The sequence below is a fragment of the Trachypithecus francoisi genome, unplaced genomic scaffold (assembly GCF_009764315.1).
Source record: "Trachypithecus francoisi isolate TF-2019V2 unplaced genomic scaffold, Tfra_2.0 Lachesis_group7, whole genome shotgun sequence".
NCBI lineage: Eukaryota > Metazoa > Chordata > Mammalia > Primates > Cercopithecidae > Trachypithecus > Trachypithecus francoisi.
The window spans coordinates 87,182,217-87,204,267 of record NW_022681472.1 but is presented as its reverse complement, the minus strand read 5'-3'; the positions used below and the strand labels follow the sequence as shown (position 1 = coordinate 87,204,267).

Here is a 22,051-nt window from a genome sequence, read left to right as displayed (position 1 = left end):
GAGCCTAGACCATTGGTGCCAACAGGGTTTAATTTATGTCTCTACAGTGTTTATGTCTCAGTACCTTGAGTTCCTTCTTCTTCTGCTTTTTTTTTTCAGCCTTAAAGCAAAAATGCCTTGAGAATATCTGCAAGTCTGTGTGAGAACTTGAAAATAACACTAGGGCATAACAATGACTTCAGGAAATGCACTATCACCCTGGCTCTTCTCCCAAGTGGGCTACATTTGAAGAATTCACTGAGGCTCCAGCTAGATCATCAATTAATTGAAAGTGGTTATTCTTGGAAGTAGCATTTTCCCCCTCCTATGAATATGTGCAAAACATTGAAGGTAGAAGGTTTCTTGTTAGAGGCCTCACAATTAATACAGTAACACTGGACTCCCTGCCTGCTTCAAGTCATGGAAATCTAGTGTCCATGCTCAAGAAACTCCTACAAAGCTTGAGGCAACCCTGACAATTTAAAAACTGGGGATGTGTGGGCACGCTAGCCTGCACAAACCAGTTCAGTCACGGACACTCTGACATAATACCTGAGGTGACTTAAACTTGAGACTTGAAAGACAACAAAAGCATAAATTAAAATTGAATTTGTACTGTAGAGAGATTCACATATACTGTTTCTATACAGTTAACTAAAACATGTACAACCAATCAGATCTGCCATAGTATGGGAACTGTATAATCTTCCAAGCCTCCCTAGGTGGGCAAGAATGAAAACTTTATCATTAGGAGGAGGTTTAGAGAGTTATTTTCATTGATATCTTGTCTTGATTCCTCTTCTGTGTGACCCACTGGATTCAGAGGTCCCCACGGGCACCCTCAAGTTCAATGATTCACGAGTAGAACTCAGAGGTTGGGAAAACTGTTATATGCACATTTAGCATTTATGACAGCAAAAGAATGCAGATGAAAAGCAGCAAAGGTGAGAGGCACCTCTAGAGAGACTCCAAGAGAGCCCAGGCACAAGCTTTCAGTGGGGTTGCACAGTCAGTCTCTAATCCTCCCAGCAACAATGTTTAACAACACATATGGAGTATTGTCAGCCAGGAAATCTCATCCAAGTTTTGGTGTCCAGGGGATATGTGGGGGTATGGAGTAGGTATGGAGTGCCTTCATGGCTTGCATGGCTAAACTTAGTTATTCAGTCTCCAGTCCCTCTAGAGGTCAAACTGGTACTGCATGACCTGAGGCCCCGCCATAAATCATATTGTTAACATCAACTATCTGTCATGGCCCAAAGCCTCAGGTACAAGAGACACTCATCAGGCAGGATATTCCAAGGGTCTAGAGGGGATTCCCCAGGAGCTGGTCAAGGACCAGGCCTTCCTTTGAAAGGTGCAGGGTTTGAGCTCATCTGTGGAGTCAACTTTCTTCTGCATCCCCATATACTGAGGTGTCACCTTCATTGCATCAGGTTCCTTTTTCACTATGTTCAGGTTTGCGGTTGCTCCAGTATCCCTATCGATGCTGAGTCTCCTTGTAAAGCATGTGTGCTCTCTCTAGTGGCCCTGCACAGACCCCTTATTCCTCATTACCAGGGACAACTCTTCTCCTGATGTGCTTGGTGCTCCTTCTCCACTCTCTTGCCTTAGGACTCTGCTGGGCCATCCGTTTTTTTACCCTTTTGTGATCTATGGCTGCCCTTGGGTGAGGAGAGTCACTTTCTGTTTGTCTAAATAGAAAACAGTTTCCTCCATTGGAAGACCCCTGAGTGCCCTGGCACTCCTGTGAACCACAGGGTACCTGGGGAGGTAGAACTTGGACATTGGAGAGAGGAGCAGCCAGACATTTCTCTTTCTAATCATATGCAGAAAGATTTCTTTTTATTCTCCAGAACACTTGAAAGACTCTCCAAGTTATGCCAATGTCAGGCTCACAAATATATGTTGTCATGACTTTTGAAAAGATGAAGAGGATGCAGCAAATTTTCTGAGAGGCAAAGGGACTTCTACCTGGATAGGAACCAAGCAAACTCACTGAGTATGGGTTAACTTGATTGAACCCTTGCATGGATATTAATTAAGGACCTTTGACAGGGAAGGGTCCTCAAGGTTCCCCAAAGAGTAACTTATCATCAAGAAAGGTGAAGAATGGATGGATGGCTTGGGCCCAAGACTGGGGCTATTCACTTGTGGGGAAACCCGTGTGGACCCAGTTACCCCATACTTTGGGAATAATGACTGAGCATGACTATAATCTTTAAGAAGTTCAAATGCAGAATACCTCTGAGGCTTATGCAGGGATCTGGCCTAGCATCAAGAACAAAGGCTCAGAGGACTCCCTGGGGCCAGTTTTCTACAGTCACACCATCAGCCACAACAGCAGCAATGGCAGGAGGAAAACAGGGCCCAGGAGTGGCTGACCACTGCCTGGAGTCCAACTGGTCTCCTGGAGTTCATAGGAGGTTTGACCCCTTCTGAGCTGAATGTGTCCTGATTTAGGGATAGCTAGGGCAATAAGAAAGCCTCAGGGGGTGCTATTGATCTGGAGCTCCTACTAATTTGTGTGTATGTGGCCACCAGTGGTTAACAGATGAGGTGAAAGAGATGGGACAGTGACTGTATCTGCTCTGATGAAGGAGACTGTGCAGTTACATGCGTAACGTCATTAAACTGCTTTCTTCCAGGTAGCAAAGGTGCAGGCGCATTTCTGTTTATTTCATTCATGCCCAGAAGATCAGCTAAGTTGTCAAGAGAAAGAAAGAGAGGGACAGAAAGAAGGAGGGAGGAAGAGGGAGAAGATGAGGGAGAGGGAAAGGAAGGAAGGGAAGGGAAAGAGGAGAGGGAAACAGGGAGGAGGAGGGAGAGAGAGGAGAAAGATCGTTTGTTTCTTGGCCCCAGTGCATGGCTCTAAGTGTTTGTGTGTGTGTGTGTGTGTGTGTGTGTCCGTGTCCCTATTTCTGCACAAGTGCACTAGTGCTGTGGGTTTGTGTGAAGGAGACATTTAGGTGCTATCATAATGAAATCTAAAATTTTAAACTCTCGTTTAGAACAGACTTTTTCCTCTTATGTCTGGGTTCTTGTGAAAACTTCACTCTCATCTTATTCCACCAACAGAATGGTAAAAGCCAAGGTTCCAGGGATATTGAAGGCCAGTGGTTTTCAATCAGGGGTAATTTGGTCCCCAGGGGACACTTGGCAACGTTTGGAGACATTTTTGGTTGTCACAACAAGGTAGGGAGTGCTACTGGCATCTGTTGAGTAGAGACCTGTGATATCGCAATGCTCGGGACAATTCCTAAAAAAAGAGAATAATTTGGCCCAAATGTCAACAGTGCTAAGATTAAGATACTCTGTTGTAAGCTATGGGGAAAAAATGATCCTTCTCAGAACCCCATGAAATGTCTCGAACAAGATACCTATGCTGATTGTTATGCCTTCGCATTGCTCAGGCGTCATAACAATCTCAGTTATGCTCTTGAGCATAACAACAATCTCAGCCATGCTCTTAAGATGCTGAAAAGATGGATTTTGCTACACTGAGCCATAGATGCCCATGGGCTTACTCATTTTGGAGATGGTGGGTCTTCGGTGCTAATGAGAAAAGATTACAGACAATGCATCTTCATTCCTCAAATCACATGAGATGCTGAACAACAGTTAATGATCTACAAACACAAGCATCAATGCACGAGAGTAATTACTTATTTGAAGAAGCCCTTCAATGGGTTCTTCCATAGAGACTCAAATGCACCCTGATTTAATCATTTGAAGAGTCCTGCTTCTGCAGGAGGCGGCCATAGAGAGAGCAACTCAGAGGGTTCTTAGCCAGGCGAACCTGCATTCCAGAATGCTCCCATCACACATGACCCTTTACAATGCCTCAACCTCAATGACACCGTTTTTTCTCATCTGTAAAGTGGAGCTAATTCACCGTTGCTCCTAGGATTATGAAAGCAGCAGTGGAAGAGCTGCTGCAGGGATGATGAGGGCAAAATCCTATAAAACATTTGTGGTACATTACACACACTCAATAAATGCCAATTTTCCTTGTTAAAATCAGGAAAGGAAACACTTGGCAAGGGGATATGAAGAAGCGATAGAAAGAACTAGGACTGAATGAGCCTCCATACCTCACACTATACATGGCTTTCTTCATCCTCACAATCCTAGTAGGATTAAGCCCATTTAACAGATGTGGAAGCTAAAGCTGAGCAGTGACCAGCTCAAGGTCACACTGCTACTCAGTAGCAGGACTGGCAGAAGAACCTAGGGTGTCTGATTATAAAGCCCCACCTCACCCTACCCCACAGCTTGGGCAGAAAAGCCCTAAAGGAAAGAAGCATTAAATTCCCAGGTCTGAGGCCAATAACACATAAAAAAAAATCATGCTAGAGATCCTCTTGCTGAAGAATGAACTAGACCAGACAAAGCCAGCCCTTTATCTTGCAGGAGAGCCCACGTGACTTTCATCAGTCTTTCATCCCCTGAGAGTTCCCATGATGACCCTGAGACATAATCCATGGGCCTCCTAGCCTTTGAGGGGAGGTGGGGTAGAACAGGGAACCCATTGTTCTCTAATTAGAGCCTGGTCTCCTCTGAGGCTCAAGATGAGGCTCAAGATGGGGCCTCTTAATATGGAGCCTTCACCTGTTCCAAGCTATAGTATTATGATGCCTCCTCCCTTCACAGGCAGCCCACCTGCCAACATTCATGAAAGGCTTCCTTCTTGATGTGAGGAGTGGGGAGAGGCATCACATGGCTAAGGGTCTTTTCTTGGGGTATAAAGGACTCAGTCTGCACCTGTTCAAACCCTAGCATCATTCATCCAGCTGCACTCCAGTGGAACCTTCACGGTAGGCACCTGTTATTCCTGATGGTTGGGGAGACAGAGAACAGGGGAGGGAGGGAGGGAGGAAGACAGCAAGCAAAGGAGGCAAATGAATGGGAGCCAAGAGAAGGAGGGAGGGAGAAAGGGAAGGAGGGGGAGAGGGAGGGATAGAGGAAAAGAGGCAGGGAGGGAAGGAAATGGGTGGGAGACGGAAGGAAGCAGAAAGAGCAGGAGGAAGTAAGGGAGGGAAAAAAGAGGGAGAAATTGATGAAGGAAGAAAAGAAGGGAGGCAGAGGGTAGAAGGGAGGGAGGGACAGAGGGAAAGAGGGAGGAAGGGAGAGAAGAATGGAGGGGAAATGAGAAGATAAATGATTGGAGGATAAGGTTTGCGGGGGGATGCTCTTAGGGCTGTCTGAGACCTGGATGTTGCTCCAGAATATAGCTAGAAACCCAAATCGCTCTGACCCTGTCTGTGAAAAGATGCAGTGCCAGACAGATAGCACCTGGCGAATTTACCTGGGGGAAAAATCCACCTCTTCACATTAGTGAGAATTCTACAAGCCTGTGTGGGGCAATGACCCTGCCTCGGGCACCTGCTGTGGAAACACAATCAGCATTAATTGTGGGCAGTCCTCACGGAGCACGGAGCACGTGCCAGAGATGGTGTTCTACCTTTATAAGACTTATCACATTTAAGCCTCATGATTCTCTGATGAAAAAACACCATTATATGCATTTCACTGCCCAGGAAAATGAGTGCCCTGGCTCAGGGCACTCGACAAGCAAAAGGCAGAGCCTGAACTCCCCGCCCCAGCCCAGGTCTGTCCGCACAGCAAGGCCTTGGGATCAAACACTGGCTATGCTGCCATGAGACGGGCCATTGGGAGACAGCTTGGGAAGCCGGGACTCCAAACCTGGGACACAGACCAAGGCAAGGCTTTGGGAGCCTTACAAGGACAACACTGACCCACGAGACCATGACAGTCCCAGAGGCTTCCTTGGGCAAATTAGGAGAAGGAGGTCTTTCCTCCAGGTAGACACAGCCCCGCAGCCAAGGGTGCCTGAAATGGCCAACAGGAGGATACTGGATTTCTGAAGCAGCCCTGTGCCATCCCACCCAGATACCCTAATGTGCATGTACCCTGGATTCGGGTCATCCTCACTGTTGCCCAGGGCTGACCGTGTGCTTCTAACTGGCACCTTCTGGCTGGCACTGACTTCCCTTCTTGGCACTCAGTGGGGGAGCTGTCACCTGCTGTGTTTCACCACAACCCAGCAAGAAGCTGGCCACCTTAAGGGTCCTCCCAAGCAAGTGCTACTGATAATTGTGACAGTTATGCAGTGAGTCACCACTGGGCTGCTTAGTTTGTCTCAAGGACTGCCTGGCAGTTTAGGGTGTTGGAGCCAGGACAAGTCAGACCGGCCCACCTGGGTCTGGTCATTGCCAGAGCGCCCCCTTCTGGGCAAGGGCCACCCTGCAAGTGACTCCCCGTCTCTGAGCCCCGGTTCCTGATCTGGAAAGCGAGGTGCCTTGATAGCGGAAAGCGAGGTGCCTTGATAGCCAAAGTCTTAGAGGGTTGTCACCTGACATCAAGTGGGGCATGCTCAGTGGAACACTTGACACAAAGAATGACCCAATCCATGACATTTTGTGTTTAAAGGAAGAAGGTCATCAAGTTTATCACTTACTTTTTGAAAAGTTGTGGTAAAACATACATAACATAATATTGACTGTGTTAGCCAGTTGAGGAGCATTAAGTGCATTCACATTGATGTGCAATCATGCCACTGTCCACCTCCAGAACTTTTTCATCTTCCCCTTCTGAAGCTCTGCCCATCACCTAAGAACCCCCGAATCACACCTCCTTATAGCTTACTGCAAATATAAATTACAGCAGAGTCAAAATTATGTCTCTAATAAAGTCCTTTTGGCTCATTTGCATTCAATCAACATATTCAAGGAGGTTAATGGAACATGACCCTCAGGCTGTCTTATCTGAGCTGCAGAACGACCCAGGGGAATGCACCCCTGAAACACGTGTCACAAAAGGAAAGCAGAGATCCACTGTGCGAAACCGATCACTCTTCTTCATTCACCAGATAGGGCCTTCCACTCTTACAGGGGATTAGGGAACAGCACAAAGGCCTTCACTGTAGCAGCTACTACTTATTGAGCTTTTAACCCCGAGCCAGATGCCATCATTCTAATTCTTCGTGCTTTTGAGCAACTTCTCTATGTCAGGTACTGTTGTAAGTGCCTCACAAGGATTAATTCATTTCAGTCTTCACAACAACCTCACCGATAGGTGCTGTTATTATGATGACGCTGGACTGGGAGTCAGGAGACCTGGGAAGTGGGACATTCTTACCATGATTTGCCAGGCTCTGAGCCTCAATGGTCTCACCTGTAAAATAAGAGCTTGGACTAGAAGATCGCAATGCCACTCCAAGTTCAGACATGCTGGCAACCTGTCACAGTGTGATGGTCACAATAAAATGCCTGACATACTAAGTGGCAGAAAGTGACTACATTGTCCAAGTTCATGTTGGCCCCATTCACGTGGATATCATTTCAGTGAGGTCTCTGGGCTCCTCTGAAGTGCCTTTTGCTAACCACAGTTTTCAGGGCGTATCACTTTCCATTTGGAGACCTCTTTTGTCTCCCCCTTAATTTTCAGTCTTGTTTCATGGCCTGAGAAGGAATCATTCAGAACTGAATTTCCACCAAACAGAGAGAGAGATGGTCTAACTTGAAAATTAACTGGCTTTAGGAATTTGCATAGCTAAAAAAGTCTCTAAGCAGAGCGTTGTACCAATAAGACAGTAACCAGATTACTAGAGAATTCTTGAGCTGAGTGAAAATCTCAAAGAACTCACCCTCTACCCTTTTTAAAAAAATTCATTCAACAAACATTTATTTTGCAGCCACCAGACCTTGTGCTAGACCCTGGGATAGGTCCATAGAGTAGTGATTGTACAACTTACACTGTCTTCTCCTCTGGGACACTTTCCCTAATAAATACAAGCCTTGCTCACAGGCAGAGTGACCCGCCACAGCCCTGGGTACATATGCAGGACCACCAGAGTATGGAGCAGGCTTGGCATCTGGGAGAACAAATTTTAGAAAGTGCTCCTTCCTTTGGGTTGATGCAACACTGCAGAGGACAAGCTTCAGAGTCAAGCACCGGCTTTTTCAGCATCTAGTTGACCCCCCTGACCAAGCGCTTTTGTGCAGTGCACAGCATGTACAACCCTATCCAGCAGCCCTGTGTGTGCCACCAGGGTGTTATGGATCAAGATGTGTTATCATTCACACGTTGTCCCAAAAACATGTTCTAAAAGCAGAATATGCACAAGTCAACCGACCGTATTTACATTATTTATGGAGTTATATTCTAAGGGGGCAAAAACTATTTTAAAATCCCTCTGGTCTTTTCCCTGCCCCCTCCCCCCCACCACCTCACCCTTGTTAAATATATAATGGACTGGCTAGAGTCTGTTAAGGTCTTATTGAAGTTAAATATTTGCTGATCTCAGCAGACAGCAGCTACAGTTGAAAAGCAGTAGGGTTGCTGGTCTCTGCCCACTTCGCCCCGTTGTCACCAAAGCATCCTTTGAGGCATATCTGTTGAACTCTCAGGACTGCAACAAAGTATTCAAAACGCTCAAAAGCCAAGGAAGGGAAGGAAGAGGGAGCTGCTGCAGGAAAAGCTTTGTTTGCTAGCATGCAGCGCCACCATGTGGTTGTCGGGTTTATTTATATGTCAAGTGATGGTTGAAAGGTTCAAAGCCTACATGTCAAAGGTTTATCGGGAATGCTAGAATATCATAATGTATGGGCTGTTTAAAATTCAATTAACAAAAGTCAAACTACAGCACTTGCTACCTTGCCTCCCTCCCGCATTCGTCTATGAGCAACTCAGAGGTAAGGAGTGTGTTTTCCTCACTTTGCATTCCTGGATCTTCAATCCTTTGATGCCTGACACAAGGCAGGCCTCAAATAAATGACCATGGAATCAATCAGTAAGTACAGAAAACCACGGCTGTGTCTTCAGGGAGCTCGTGGCTACATTTCCATTTTACAGATGGATAAACTGAGTCTCAAGGAGGGAACATAGTCTTCTTAGAGGCACACTGTCAGTTAGTGATAAAATGGGAACCTGCAGCCTTTCAGGGCTTTCTCCTTTTACCACATGCTTTGTGGGACCAAGAAAGGACATGGGGGTCTATGGGTCCCTTCATGGGAATTCTGAAAATGCATCCATCCTATTCCACTGGCTTCTCTTCCAGGAGTCTGTCCCAGTTGCTGCCTAAGCCCATCCTTTGCTCTCCTGTCATGATTGCGTTTCTCCTCACGAGTGTGCTGATGATGCCCCGTGCCGGTGAGTGGCGATATTTTACACCATATTTCCAGCTTAGCATATAATTACTTGATATGAATACTGTCCCTTCAACATGCCCACCCCCATCATCTTTCCTACGTATCTTTTAAATGTCCTTATTTTTCTATAAAACTGAAATTATTAAACATATTCCTGGCCGGGCGCGGTGGCTCAAGCCTGTAATCCCAGCACTTTGGGAGGCCGAGACGGGCGGATCACAAGGTCAGGAGATCGAGACCATCCTGGCTAACACGGTGAAACCCGTCTCTACTAAAAATACAAAAAAACTAGCCGGGCGAGGTGGCGGGCGCCTGTAGTCCCAGCTACTCGGGAGGCTGAGGCCGGAGAATGGCGTAAACCTGGGAGGCGGAGCTTGCAGTGAGCTGTGATCCGGCCACTGCACTCCAGTCCGGGCGACAGAGCGAGACTCCGCCTCAAAAAAAAAAAAAAAAAAAATTCCTCTCTGTCTCCTTGCTTTATTTCTTCCCTCTTTTGTAAGTTTGCAACTACCTTGTGGTGACAAAAATGACAATTATATGCTCCATGATTATAAATGTTTACAAACATTTTTGGTACCTCCCAAGAGATTTTATTCTCAAACGTTAACACCTACCTTTCAAAAAATTACAATCATAGAAAGTTTACGTGCAATCGTATCACTTACATATGAATTGAACATGCTCTACATGCAGCCCCAATGTTTTTGGGGCTAAGTTTGTGACCACCAGCGAGATAAGACTGTTTGCCCAACAAATTCACCAATTCTGGGCCCAGACACTGTAGCAGGGAAGGTCTGTTGTGGAGGCTCTGACTCAAAGATGTGGGAGTGGTGTCTGAATCTGGGTCTTCTGAGAAACAGAAGCCCAAACTAGATCAAGTGTGCAGATTTCAGTAGAGGAAACACCTGTGAGGAAAAACATGGAGTGGCAACCGTGAAAGGCAGAGACCTTCAGAAAGTTCTGCACGTGAAGGAGACGGGCAGAGGGGAGGTGAACGTGCCCTAGATGTGTAAGCTGGCAAGGTCATCCAAGAGGAGCCGGAGGAGTCCCGTGTGCCCCAGGAGCCTTGCCCACTGTGGTACACCTACCTGCCCTGGGACATTGGCTGGGAGCAGGCATGAGGGGGACGAGGCCTCTCTATGAACACTGCCTTGGACTTCCAAGCATAGCCATAGGCCCTTGGTCAGTTATGCTTCCTGTTGTTGCAGCAAGGTCCCTTCTCATGGCTTCCCCAGTGGCAATGTGAGTCAGATACAAGACAATGCTTTGTGCGTGTCGACCATGGGGAGGGCCTCTGTGCATGGTGAGGTCTCTCCAGGGGTCTTCATCCCTGCAGCAGGACAGGGAGCAGCTTGCACGTGGGCTCCCTCAACACAGCCAGGGCAACAGCTGTGCTTCCTCTACTCTCACTCGGAGCTGCCTTGTGACTTCCAAGGGCAGGCGTCAGCCAGTGGGATGGTGGCCACATTTGCATTAGGAGAGGGAGATCCCTTCGCCCCCCCACCTAAGCACATGCTCCCTTTGTCTGGGAGTTCTGCACTGAAGCTCATGCTGCAGTCCCCACGTCACACCACCATGTGTTGGCTCCCACTTCCCTGTTGTCCTCTGCGTGTTTTCCTTCCAGATCCTCCGAGAAGGGACCTGAGGAAAAAGGTGGGTTTTGTGCAATCCTGGTTGATCTTTTTGGTAGAATACATAATACCATGAAATCCCATTCTATAGCACTAATAGACATTATCATTCCACTATCTAAAGATGTTGTATTCTAAGTTTGCTTCAAGTTTGCAAGACTAAGATTCTCTGATTCTAGCAGGGTACCACTCACTGGCCATTTGCTGGTGTGGTTCAACTATTGCATGTTCAGTCCTTCATTAAACAGTTATCGATTGAACTTGTGGTTTCTGTTATATATGTATAATGTAAGTATATACATATATCAATATATTACATACCTCACAGTGCTTACCTTCAAGTCCCTAGTTTAGTGGGGGAAACAGTTACATAAACAGATCATTGCAACATGGAGTGAAAGGTGCAATGAGAAAAGGATGTCTGCAACATTATGCTAGCACAGAGGCAGTGTCCCAGACCCAGGCCAGGTTGAGGGTCAGGCGGGGCTCCTTGAACTTTGAATGGAACCATAAAATGTCAGTGAGAGTCAGTAACGCAACCCCTCTTGTTACAGACAAGAGGAAGGTGTCCCAGCCCCCCAGGGTGCAGTACAAGCAAAGGCAGGATGGCAAGAAGTAGTTTGCTGTCCAGAAAACCTAAGCTTTTCAGCATCTCCGCAGCATGAAGTTTAAGGTAGGAGATGATTCAGCAGAGGCAGCAGGGGCCAGGTCAAGGAAGGCCACATGTACTGGGTGAGAAAAAACTTTATAGCTTCATCCAGGAGTCTCGGTTTCTTTGTCTATAAAATGGTAATGACAGAATGTGCCTCGCAGTACTGAGGAGAGGATCAGACAAGGTGATGCCTGCAAAACACAGTGTCCTACTCCTGGAACAGGACAGATGCTCATCACCTTCTGCGTGTATCAAACTTATTGAATCAGAATCAATGTCATCCTGGTGAGTTTTGTCCTTACATTGCCTCTGACCATGCATCTCCCTAAACTGCACTGTTGGACTTTGTGAGTGAACTAATTTAGTCCTTGGGGATAAAGAGTTTCACATCCAGGATGACTATTCTAATTGTTAATAACATCCTGAAAGTAAGTGTGAGTGTGGGGGAGAAAGCACACCTTATTAATGTCTGTAGGTAATAAGATTACCTCCCACCCTCCAGAAGAGGAACTTAATTATCAGTTGCACAAAGGAATAGAGCGCAGTAATTGCCAAGGAGCAGGCAAGATTTTACTATTGCTGCTGAAGTGGGCCACAGGTATTCTTCGCTGATGGTTATTATGCTGATTAATTTCCAAGGCAATTATGCCCAGTGAAAAATGTGCCAGATCTATTACATGGGCTTCGTGACAAGGGCTCAGATGGAACTGAAGTCACGAGTCTCCCTCCCTGCCTGAAAGTCTGCATTTTACAGGCCACAGTCCCCTCAAAGCCTGTAGTTCTCAGGCAGGAGGGAATTCCCTGTTCATGGGAACCATTCCAAGAACCTGGCAAAGGGAATACATGGCTGGCACTGGAACCTGAGAAATGCGTGGTCAGCTCCCACCCCTGCCCCTAGATGGAGCACTGGCCCTCCCAAGCAACCTTACAAAGCACCTTCCTTTCACCTTCAAACCAAAATCAGCCTGTTTTGTTTAGTCCGCAAAATATTTTATTTTAAATTTGAGCCAAGAGTTTAAAATTGGAAGATTTTACCAAAATACTCAGATTTCAAAAAAATTTTTTGAAAAATAAAAATGGTGAGACTCTTTTCTCAAGCCCTGGTGCTGAGTCACAACTGCCTGTCTTGCTGTAACTTGGGTCTGTCTGGTTCTCCACAGTCCCCACCATTCCCTATTGCTTCCCAGCATTGGACTGCTACTTGTTTACATTATCTGCCCATCCCTGCAAAGATTTGGGTCTGCAGTCCTCGCTCTTAAGTTGGACCCCATTTCCCACATGTTACCACCAAGAGTCCACATGTTATTTCATGTCATCTCTCAGTAAGATTTCATGTAATCTCACAATGGCCTGTGATATAAACACACAAATAGTTATTCCCATTCTACAGATGAGAAGACTGGAGTCAGAGAGATATAGAACTTTGCTCCTGGTCACAAAACCAAGAAGTTACTGAGCTGGAATGTGGATTCGCATTCGTTGTGCTCCAAAGCCCATGCTTTTTATTCTGTGCCATGATACACATAAATGCCAAATCTTCAAAAAACGAAGGTCTCATTAGCCTAGGAATAATTGTAGAAGGTGTCCTTGAGCTTGGCTAAAGAGAAGGCAGGAATTGAATAGGAGTTAGGTGACTAAAGGATGCCTCAAAACAGGAGAAGAGAGAAAATAAAGTTGGATGTAGGGACAAGTGTAAGGGCTGCAGGGAACAGCATAGCCAGAGGAGGGATAACAGTGCGAGCACTTGGCTGGGGGTCAGGAATCCCAGATAGCAGTTCCCAGTCTGCCTTCAAGTTCTATCCAACAGTTTTCTCATCTCTAGAGTGGAAGCTGAATAGGATCATCTTTAGATCTCTTTAAACCCTGTTGGTTTTCCCTTCTTCAATGTGAATAACAAATGCAGACTGTTGAGATCGTCCATGAGCCTGGAATTATGCAGTTATATTATTAATATTATTATTATTATTTGAGACAGAGTTTCACTCTTGTTACCCAGGCTGGAGTGCAATGGCCTGATCTCAGCTCACAGCAAACTCCACCTCGCGGGCTCAAGAAATTCTCCTGCCTCAGTCTCCTGGGTAGCTGGAATTACAATCATGTGCCACCATGCCCAGCTAATTTTGTACTTTTAGTAGAGATGGGGTTTTTCCATGTTGCTCAGGCTGGTCTTGAACTCCCGACCTCAGGTGATCTGCCTGCCTGGGCCTCCCAAAGTGCTGGGATTACAGGTGTGAGCACCGCGCCTGCCTGTGCAGTTATATTATATACATTGAGTCATTTTGTGTTTGAGAGCATCTTGCCAGGCAGATAGAATTGTCTCATTTTACAGAGGATCAAAGTGAGGCTCAACGTGGAAAGACCATGTGCCTGAAGCCTCACAGCCCGCATGTAGGAAAGTGAGGCTTCTCACCTGGTCTCCTGATGTAGTCAGTGTCTATTTCCATCCACTGCAGCCTCTCAGAATCCTCAAGCCAGAGGTAGCTTCAGGGAGTTTTGTGAACATCCCTGGGATCTTACTTAGAGGTAGGACATGTCCCATGTCCCAGGAAGAGGCTTATGTTCCTGAGAACATGAGTGACAGATTCCAAAGTTACTCACCCCTAGTGAGCAAGTCTTCATGGATCATGCATTCTTATGACTCCACCGTCACTGTGCCTCCTTCGAACCTTCCACAGCTTCCCCCCGTGAGGTCTTCAAGGTCCACATCATTGATATCCTCCTCCTTTTGCAGTCTTCTTTCCTGCCAGCCTGCCCTACCCACAGCCAACTGCTTCTAGACTCTTCGGCTTTGGCTCCTGTTGACCCTTTACTTAGAAAGCCTCTGTAATGATCCAGTGAGGTAAGGCTTATTACTTCCATTCTATCCAACAGAAAAATGAGGCTTTGAGAGTTAAGTGACTTGTTAGGGTGACGCATTCTAAGTCAGGCCTGTTGGAGGAAAACTGTGATAATGCAGTCATGTCTTATGTGAATTTGAATCATATAGAGGTGAGATGGTGCAATAGAAAACGCTAATGGCACATCAGTTTATACAAATAGTTCAAAATAATGGATATTGGCACCCATCTTAACAGTCCAAAGATGGCAGCTGAAGAAGTTATCATCTGTGATACATTACAGCCATGTCACAGGGCCATGGCGACAGATAATTGTTCATTAAATGGTTCGGCTTGAGCTCATGCTGAGAAACGCAACCTCAAACCAATAACTTGGGAATGGAAGTTGTGAAGAAGATTATACAGCTAAAAAATCTATGGAAAGGGCTGTCCATCCTCAGGTACGTCAGGCTATTAATTGAGAGCGTTTTACGAAATACTGTCAATGTTCTGAGAGAACAAAAAGCTGCTTTAAAGCAGGCACACTTTTACATCTTCACAGAATGAAAGGGCGGGAGAACAGAAAAAAGTGCTACTGGCATGGCTATAAGATCAACACTCCTTCCTGCTCCCTAATATCCTTCTAAATAATACATCATGCATTCATACATCCTGACCTGGAGCCCTTTACTCTGCACGTATCCACTGTGAAAACATAAAGGATGCAAGTTTTGAATTGCATGAGATCTTCAGGCACGTAGCTGATTGGACTGGGTCTTTTTCCAGGCTTGATCACTAGACTGGGCTGCTTCCCCAAGAGCCTTGATTACTCATTAAGAAGCTGGAGATCTTAGAGAATCACAGAAGGTTTGGAGCACTGGAGTGGTAGGAGACAAACTTAGGTCTGCAAGATTTGGTAACATTGACACAAAAAAGTGTTGTAAAGGTGGAAGGAAATGACATCAGAAGGCATGCTACAGGTGCTTAAAGGTTATGCCAGTTATTTGTTACTATTATCATTAACAACTTCTTTTTTTTTTTTTTTTTTTTTTTTTTTTTGAGGCGGAGTCTCGCTCTGTCTCCCAGGCTGGAGTGCAGTGGCCGGATCTCAGCTCACTGCAAGCTCCGCCTCCCGGGTTTACGCCATTCTCCTGCCTCAGCCTCCCGAGTAGCTGGGACTACAGGCGCCCGCCACCTCGCCCAGCTAGTTTTGTATTTTTAGTAGAGACGGGGTTTCACCGTGTTAGCCAGGATGGTCTCGATCTCCTGACCTCGTGATCCACCCGTCTCGGCCTCCCAAAGTGCTGGGATTACAGGCTTGAGCCACCGCGCCCGGCCCGTTAACAACTTCTTACATCCACTGTTCCCTTTCCCCTCTTCATTAACGCGTGGGTTGCATTATTGGACGTCACCTTCATCATCAACCTCATCATTTTACCATGGAATTATCTTGGGGGGCAAACTCATCATGGAATTATCTCTGGAGACACAGACACCTTTAGCAGGTTGAAGAGCAGCCTCCCAACCTACACACCCTGTGGGTGCCTTAGCCTCAGGCCCCCTGCAGGCAGGCCCTTTGGGGTGATGGGTCATGGGGAGTTGCAGCTGCCCTCCTGTAGACTGTGCCTCAGCCCTCCCTTGTGATGAAGTTGGCCAAACACTGATCCTTATTCACTTTCCTGCTGTGCTCTGTGGCCGTAGCAGATGCCACCTCTCTAAACCTCTGATATTTTACCTGTAAAAGAGGGGGGAGTGGGGACAAAAGAGTCACCTTGAGACTTTTGTCCAGATCGAAGGACAAGGACCCTGGTTATTCTGTCCATTCCCTTGATGATACTTATTGATGCTGAGAGAAGAACAGCTAAGGTGCAGAGTGTGGCTAAGAGGGTAAGGGGTTTTGGGAGAAGTTGCATAGAGTCATTAGAGGACAAGGGTTTTTCAGTCAGGAAAGATGGGAAAGAGGCAAAAGCAAGGACTTAATACTGTGAAAATGTGAGGTGTGTTTGAACCACAGCAGGTTAGTGCAGCTGGGACCACGCCCGCCTTGGTCTCCATACTCCAACCATCCCGAATGGCTCTCAGTTCCTTCTGTGTGCCCTGGGTCCTGGGCCTTTACAATCGTTTTCCATTTATGAATAAAAGCTTGCTTTAAAAGAAAAATGTATTTACCCTTTTTGAAGTGAGGTGGCTTATTTAAAACAATTTTTCCCACTGACATATTTGAAAGTTTTTCTTTTCAATTCTGTCAAATTTAGCTCAGTCTGTCCATGCTGTTATAACAAAATCCTACAGACTGGGTAATTTATAAAGAACAGAATTTTACTTCTAACAGTTTTGGAGGCAGGAAAGTCTCAGATCGAGGCACCAAATGATTCAGTGTCTGGTGAGGGCCTTCTCGTTTTATTCTCACATGGCAGAAGGGATGAGTGCTATGTCCTCACATGAAAGAAGTGCGGAAGGACAAACGGACCTAGCTATTTTCCTCCAGCCTTTTTAGAGGGATGCTAATCTCATGTATGAACTCAAAGCCCTCATAGCCTAATCACCTCTCAAAGGCCCCAATTTCTAACACCATCACCTTGAGGTTTAAGTACTCAGATATAAATTTTGGAGGAACACATCCATTCAAACCATAGCAGGGTACATTGATGACAGTGAATAATGCATAGATGATCATTTTATAATTCTAATTTTTAAATGTTTACTGTTTCACAATTTTTATAATGTATTTTTGTTCATTCTAATCAGCACTTTACCATAGTTTCCCATTTACAAATAAAAGTTTCCTTTAAAAATAAAAATACTTACCTTTTCAAAAGCAATGTGGCTTTTTTTTTTTTAATCTCACACGGACAGATTTAAAATGGTCTCTTTTCAATTATGTCAAAATTAGCTTTATATATTTTGGATGATGTTATTATGCGCATACAAACTTAAGAGTCACTGGAACTCTCAGATGAAACAAACTTTTTATAATTGGAAAGTAAATAAAATTACCCTCTAATAAAACAAAAAAAAAGTGAGTTGACTTAAAATGTTGCATTAAGAAATGTTATTATGTGCATACAAATTTAGAGTCACTGTAACTCCCAGATGAAATAAACCTTTTTATAATTGAAAAGTAAATCAAATTCTCCTTTAAAAAAAAAGAGTTGACTTAAAAATATGCAGTAAGAAATAATAGTAGCGGCAATATGCTAGTGACTGAATTTTGAAGAACCTTGTGGGGATGGTATATTGGTAGTGCCAGTCCTGGTACTGGTAGCCAGGACAAGCACCCACTGTTGTTATTCCTCTCACCAGTGGTGGTTTTGTCTCCACTAGGAAGGACTGGGTGAGTCTCAGTGACTCTCTCAGTTATGTGTTGTGGAAACTCCAAAGGAATGAGTTTTATCAGAGGAAACTGTGTATGGAAGGATTTCCTACTGGTATCTGTGGCTAGAGGCCAGGGATCTTGCTAAATATACAGCACAGAATAATCTTGCTAAATATCAATGCACAGGACAATCCCTAGCAACAGAAAATTTCGCAACCCAAAATGTCAATAATGTGAAGCTGAGAAACTTGCTCTAAGCCAAGCAAGGCCAACTCAGACACCACCTGGGGGCATCTTCCTGAACAGGTTTAATCTAACATGCTCCTGTGAAGGATGGCCCTTTGCAATTTTCACATTCATAGGGCTTCCACACAGTGTCAGATGGACAGTGCTGACTCCATAACTCTCCACTTGATGAAGAAAGACAAAACTCTTTTGGCCATTTCCAACTACTTACAAGCTTTGTATTGCTGGGGAAAGAAAATACGAGCAGGCTCTCAGAGATTTTAGGGAACAAATTTGTGTTCAACCTGGGATTCCAGCTCCCATATATTTGTCCCATTCGTCCAGGCTGCATCTTCACACCCCCAGCATGATGAAGTGCTGGCTGAAGGTGCTGGTTGTATTTGGGTACTGGTAGTACTAGGACACTATTGTTATTATAACGCTAAGCAACATTTCTCAAGGTGAGGTTTCAGGACAATCCGCTTCAAAACTAGTTGGGGACTTGCTAAAATTGCTTCTTTCTGAATCCCAGTCCAGAGTAGCTGAATCAAACTTGAGTGAGAGCATAGGAATCAGAATGTTTAGGGAGTCTGCATCCCAGGTGATTCGGATGCTGATAGTCTGGGGAAAACCCTTATCCTCTATTATTATGTAAACTCCTTGGAGGCTGGGGGTATTTTTCATGTATTTACCTCTTCCCACCAGGACTTTATGTCAAGAAAGTCCAAAACAAACCTGCAATCTAAATAAAACGGGATGTTTCATACACAAAGATGGTTTCAAGATAAGTCTTCAAACCTCTCCATCCCCAACCAGAAAGCCACTGTTAAGGCTTACCAGTATAAGACACCAGCGCTACCCCAGCCATCCCCTTATTTCCTTCAGGAACTATGTCCTAATCTGGTGTGTAGCAGGCTCTAGGAAATATGCGTGGAATTGAATTTATGTGAATTCCCATTGTTTTCCTGACTGTCACCTTCTGGCCTTAGTCCAGTAAGTGAAGGGTATCAGTGTTTGTGCTTACCCTACTTTCTTTTCCTTTTTTATAGGGGGCCATCCTCTGGACACCCCACACCTTCCACAGGAGCTGCCTCCAGGACTCCCAAACAATATCAGTAAGGATTCTTGGAACTTTCCTTAGGAGAGAGTATAAACTTGTCTAGCATATTGGCAGAGAAAATGACCCCTTCTGAATACACCTTAGAGCCACTCACTGCTGTGGCATTTGTAAGTAAAGGGATTGAAGTGGGACTCAAAACATCTCCCCAACAACCTCCCCGGGTGTCTGACCCCCGCTTTGTCTCTCAGGTGAGACAAAGTCTAAACATTTCTGCCAAAGACAAAGGTCAGCTGAAAAGGGAAACCAGGAGAAGGCAGGAAATGGGCTGATGTGAAGGTTATATATTAACTGTATCTTAACCGTATCTTAGCTTCAGATTGAGCTCTGAGCTTCCAAGAAGGGAAGACCAAAAGGGATAAATGATATATTGCTTGCTCTGGTTGTAAAAAAGGAGGATCCGTATTTATTTCCCGGGGAAGTGAAAATTTTCTCAGCGATAGTTTATAACACTTCTCAGGTGGGTCCCTGAAGGTGGGCATGGCTGAAGACCATAATGCATAGTGAATTCGTTGGTGATGTCAGCCCTAAATCAAGCGTCGATTTTTCGTCCTTGCCCGAAAGGACGTGCTCGAAAGCGTCCACCCTTTCAGAGCAATGAGTTGGGTCAACCGAATTATTCATGCATGAGTCCATACATGCAAAGTCATCAGTCCCATTCAGATGCAAATGACAAGTGGCCTCTCTCCAAATGGCATAACTTCTAGAGGAAGTGCAATGCCCACCAGGAGGCCTTCTTGTTTGTTTGTTTGTTTGTTTTTGAGACAGAGTCTCGCTCTGCCGCCCAGGCTGGAGTGCAGTGGCCGGATCTCAGCTAACTGCAAGCTCCGCCTCCCGGGTTCACGCCATTCTCCTGCCTCAGCCTCCCGAGTAGCTGGGACTACAGGTGCCCGCCTCGCCGCCCGGCTAGTTTTTTTTGTATTTTTTAGTAGAGACGGGGTTTCACCATGTTAGCCAGGATGGTCTCGATCTCCTGACCTCGTGATCCGCCCGTCTCGGCCTCCCAAGAGGCCTTCTTTAATTAGACATTAAGATTCACAGGCCACACTTTGCATTTAGAAGAATCGAAGCTAAGGAACACAGAATGCCCGCAGGCCACGGCAGCCACTCCTCTTCAGCAAGAGTAGCCCTCACAGCAATCTACACAGCAGTTATTTGGGGATCCCAGATAACAAACAGCTCAGGTTCAAGAGAATGGGACTTGGCCGGGCACGGTGGCTCAAGCCTGTAATCCCAGCACTTTGGGAGGCCGAGACGGGCGGATCACGAGGTCAGGAGATCCAGACCATCCTGGCTAACCCGGTGAAACCCCGTCTCTACTAAAAAATACAAAAAACTAGCCGGGCGAGGTGGCGGGTGCCTGTAGTCCCAGCTACTCAGGAGGCTGAGGCAGGAGAATGGTGTAAACCCGGGAGGCGGAGCTTGCAGTGAGCTGAGATCCGGCCACTGCACTCCAGCCTGAGCCACAGAGCGAGACTCTGTCTCAAAAAAAAAAAGAGAGAATGGGACTTACATGGAGCAGCTGTATGACCAGCCCCAGCTTAGAAGCTTCATTCTCCATAGGAATCAGTATATCTAGTAATGACTTCATGGGTATAATTTCTAGGACACCCAGTAGGATGACCATTTATAAGAGTCATCACACTGAATAAGACCCAATATGATAATTTCCTACCAGGTATTTATAGTTCACCCATAATTCCTGCCAGTCCAGATATACCTTGCCACCCAGGAGTCATTTGTACCACTGTGCAATGCTGCCCAGTAATGGAATTCACATTTCATCGCTATCAGGTTTCCATGGTAACCTGTGTTAGTAGAACGCTAGCTTAGCCCAAGGTCAAATTTGTCTTCAGAGAATGAAGAAAGGTTTTATGTACACTTTACCTAGAGGGTGGACAGGGAGGGGAAAAAACAAAAACCAAGACTCTCATTTGTTTTCTTTCTCACACTTAGATATCACATTCTTCAGTGGGATGTTTACAAATGTGGAAAGTGTGAATGAAATTTTTGGTAAGTTAAGTCTAAAATTGCTTTTATCCGCCAGAGGTCAGGGCATGTGTGGCAAATCTAAGGAAATTGCAAGGGCCTTGGTCTCAACCCTTGGAGCTCCCATGGCCTCCACAGCTACCTCCCAACAAGGTGACCCAAGTTCTGACAAGAGTAGTGGTGTCTTTTATTGCAGGGTGAGCCACTGAGCTACCATGTGCCTTCCTATTCCTTACTTCATTAGTCGTGACTCATGACTCTCCAGGAGGGGAATGGTATCCCCATTTTATAGAAAAGGAAACTCAACCTAAGGGAGTTGAGTGACTTACCCAAGACCACCCAACTACAAGGGAGGAGCTCTCCTTGGAGTCTAGAGCTTAGTCCTGTACATCAAAGTAGTTTTATTTTTCTTCCCTGACTAGCAAATATAAAGTTTAAGGATGTCAAAGTGTATCAAGTATCCCATTTATCAACTGAAAATCTATTATGTGACTATCAGGACACTATGATGGTTCCTATCATCAATTACTAAAAGTACCCAAAAAATAAGACTATAATACAATTGACATGAACAAAGACACTCAGAATTACTTTGGGGTTGGGCCATGCTGGGCATAAGGCTGCGCTTAAACTGTGTATATAACTAAGTGCAGGTGCCTTGTAAGTTTCTGAATGAAAATGCATATTTACATAAATACACACATGCATAAAGCTTAGTGTTGCTTTTTTGATCAGCATAGAATTCTGTCTTTATTTTTCTAATTAGGCCTTGTGGGTACAAAACATGGGAAAGGAAGTTTGAATGGGGTGGAACTGGTCCTCACAAACTACTCCTGATCCCCTTAGGCTCTGTCTTGTGACCTCGTGCATGTTAAATCAGTAGTGAAGGGTAACCCATGCAGCCCTCAAGGATCCTGTAGTCAGAAAGGTAGAGAACAGGGAGGAGAATGCCAGCTTTAGAGTCGGAAAGAGTTTATATGGTTTTCCTGCCAGTTTTGTTTGCTGTATACTTTACGGCAAATCATTATCCCTGGTTGATGCCTTGGGCATGTCTTTGGCCTTCAGTTTGTTTACTGTGAAATGTAAAGCAAGTTTATTTATTATGAATTGGAGTGACAGAAAACATCTGCCTTACAGGGTTAACAGGAGGCCT

At 45.4% G+C, this 22,051-nt stretch overlaps 2 protein-coding genes across 2 annotated transcripts in view; both read left to right on the top strand.

Moving 5' to 3' along the window:
- Positions 1-2,629, top strand: part of HHLA1 (HERV-H LTR-associating 1) — a 39,686-nt gene extending 37,057 nt beyond the window's left edge. The window contains exon 16 of the mRNA XM_033202757.1: positions 100-2,629. Within this exon, the coding sequence (XP_033058648.1) occupies positions 100-143 (44 nt within the window). The 3' untranslated portion in view covers positions 144-2,629. The remainder of the gene's footprint in view (positions 1-99) is intronic.
- Positions 2,630-4,760: 2,131 nt separating this feature from the next.
- The window catches only part of OC90 (otoconin 90), a 36,885-nt gene continuing 19,594 nt past the window's right edge, over positions 4,761-22,051 (top strand). Inside the window, exons 1-4 of the mRNA XM_033203009.1 lie at positions 4,761-4,796; positions 9,062-9,153; positions 18,842-18,907; positions 20,866-20,922. Of these exons, the coding sequence (XP_033058900.1) occupies positions 9,108-9,153; positions 18,842-18,907; positions 20,866-20,922 (169 nt within the window). The 5' untranslated portion in view covers positions 4,761-4,796; positions 9,062-9,107. The remainder of the gene's footprint in view (positions 4,797-9,061; positions 9,154-18,841; positions 18,908-20,865; positions 20,923-22,051) is intronic.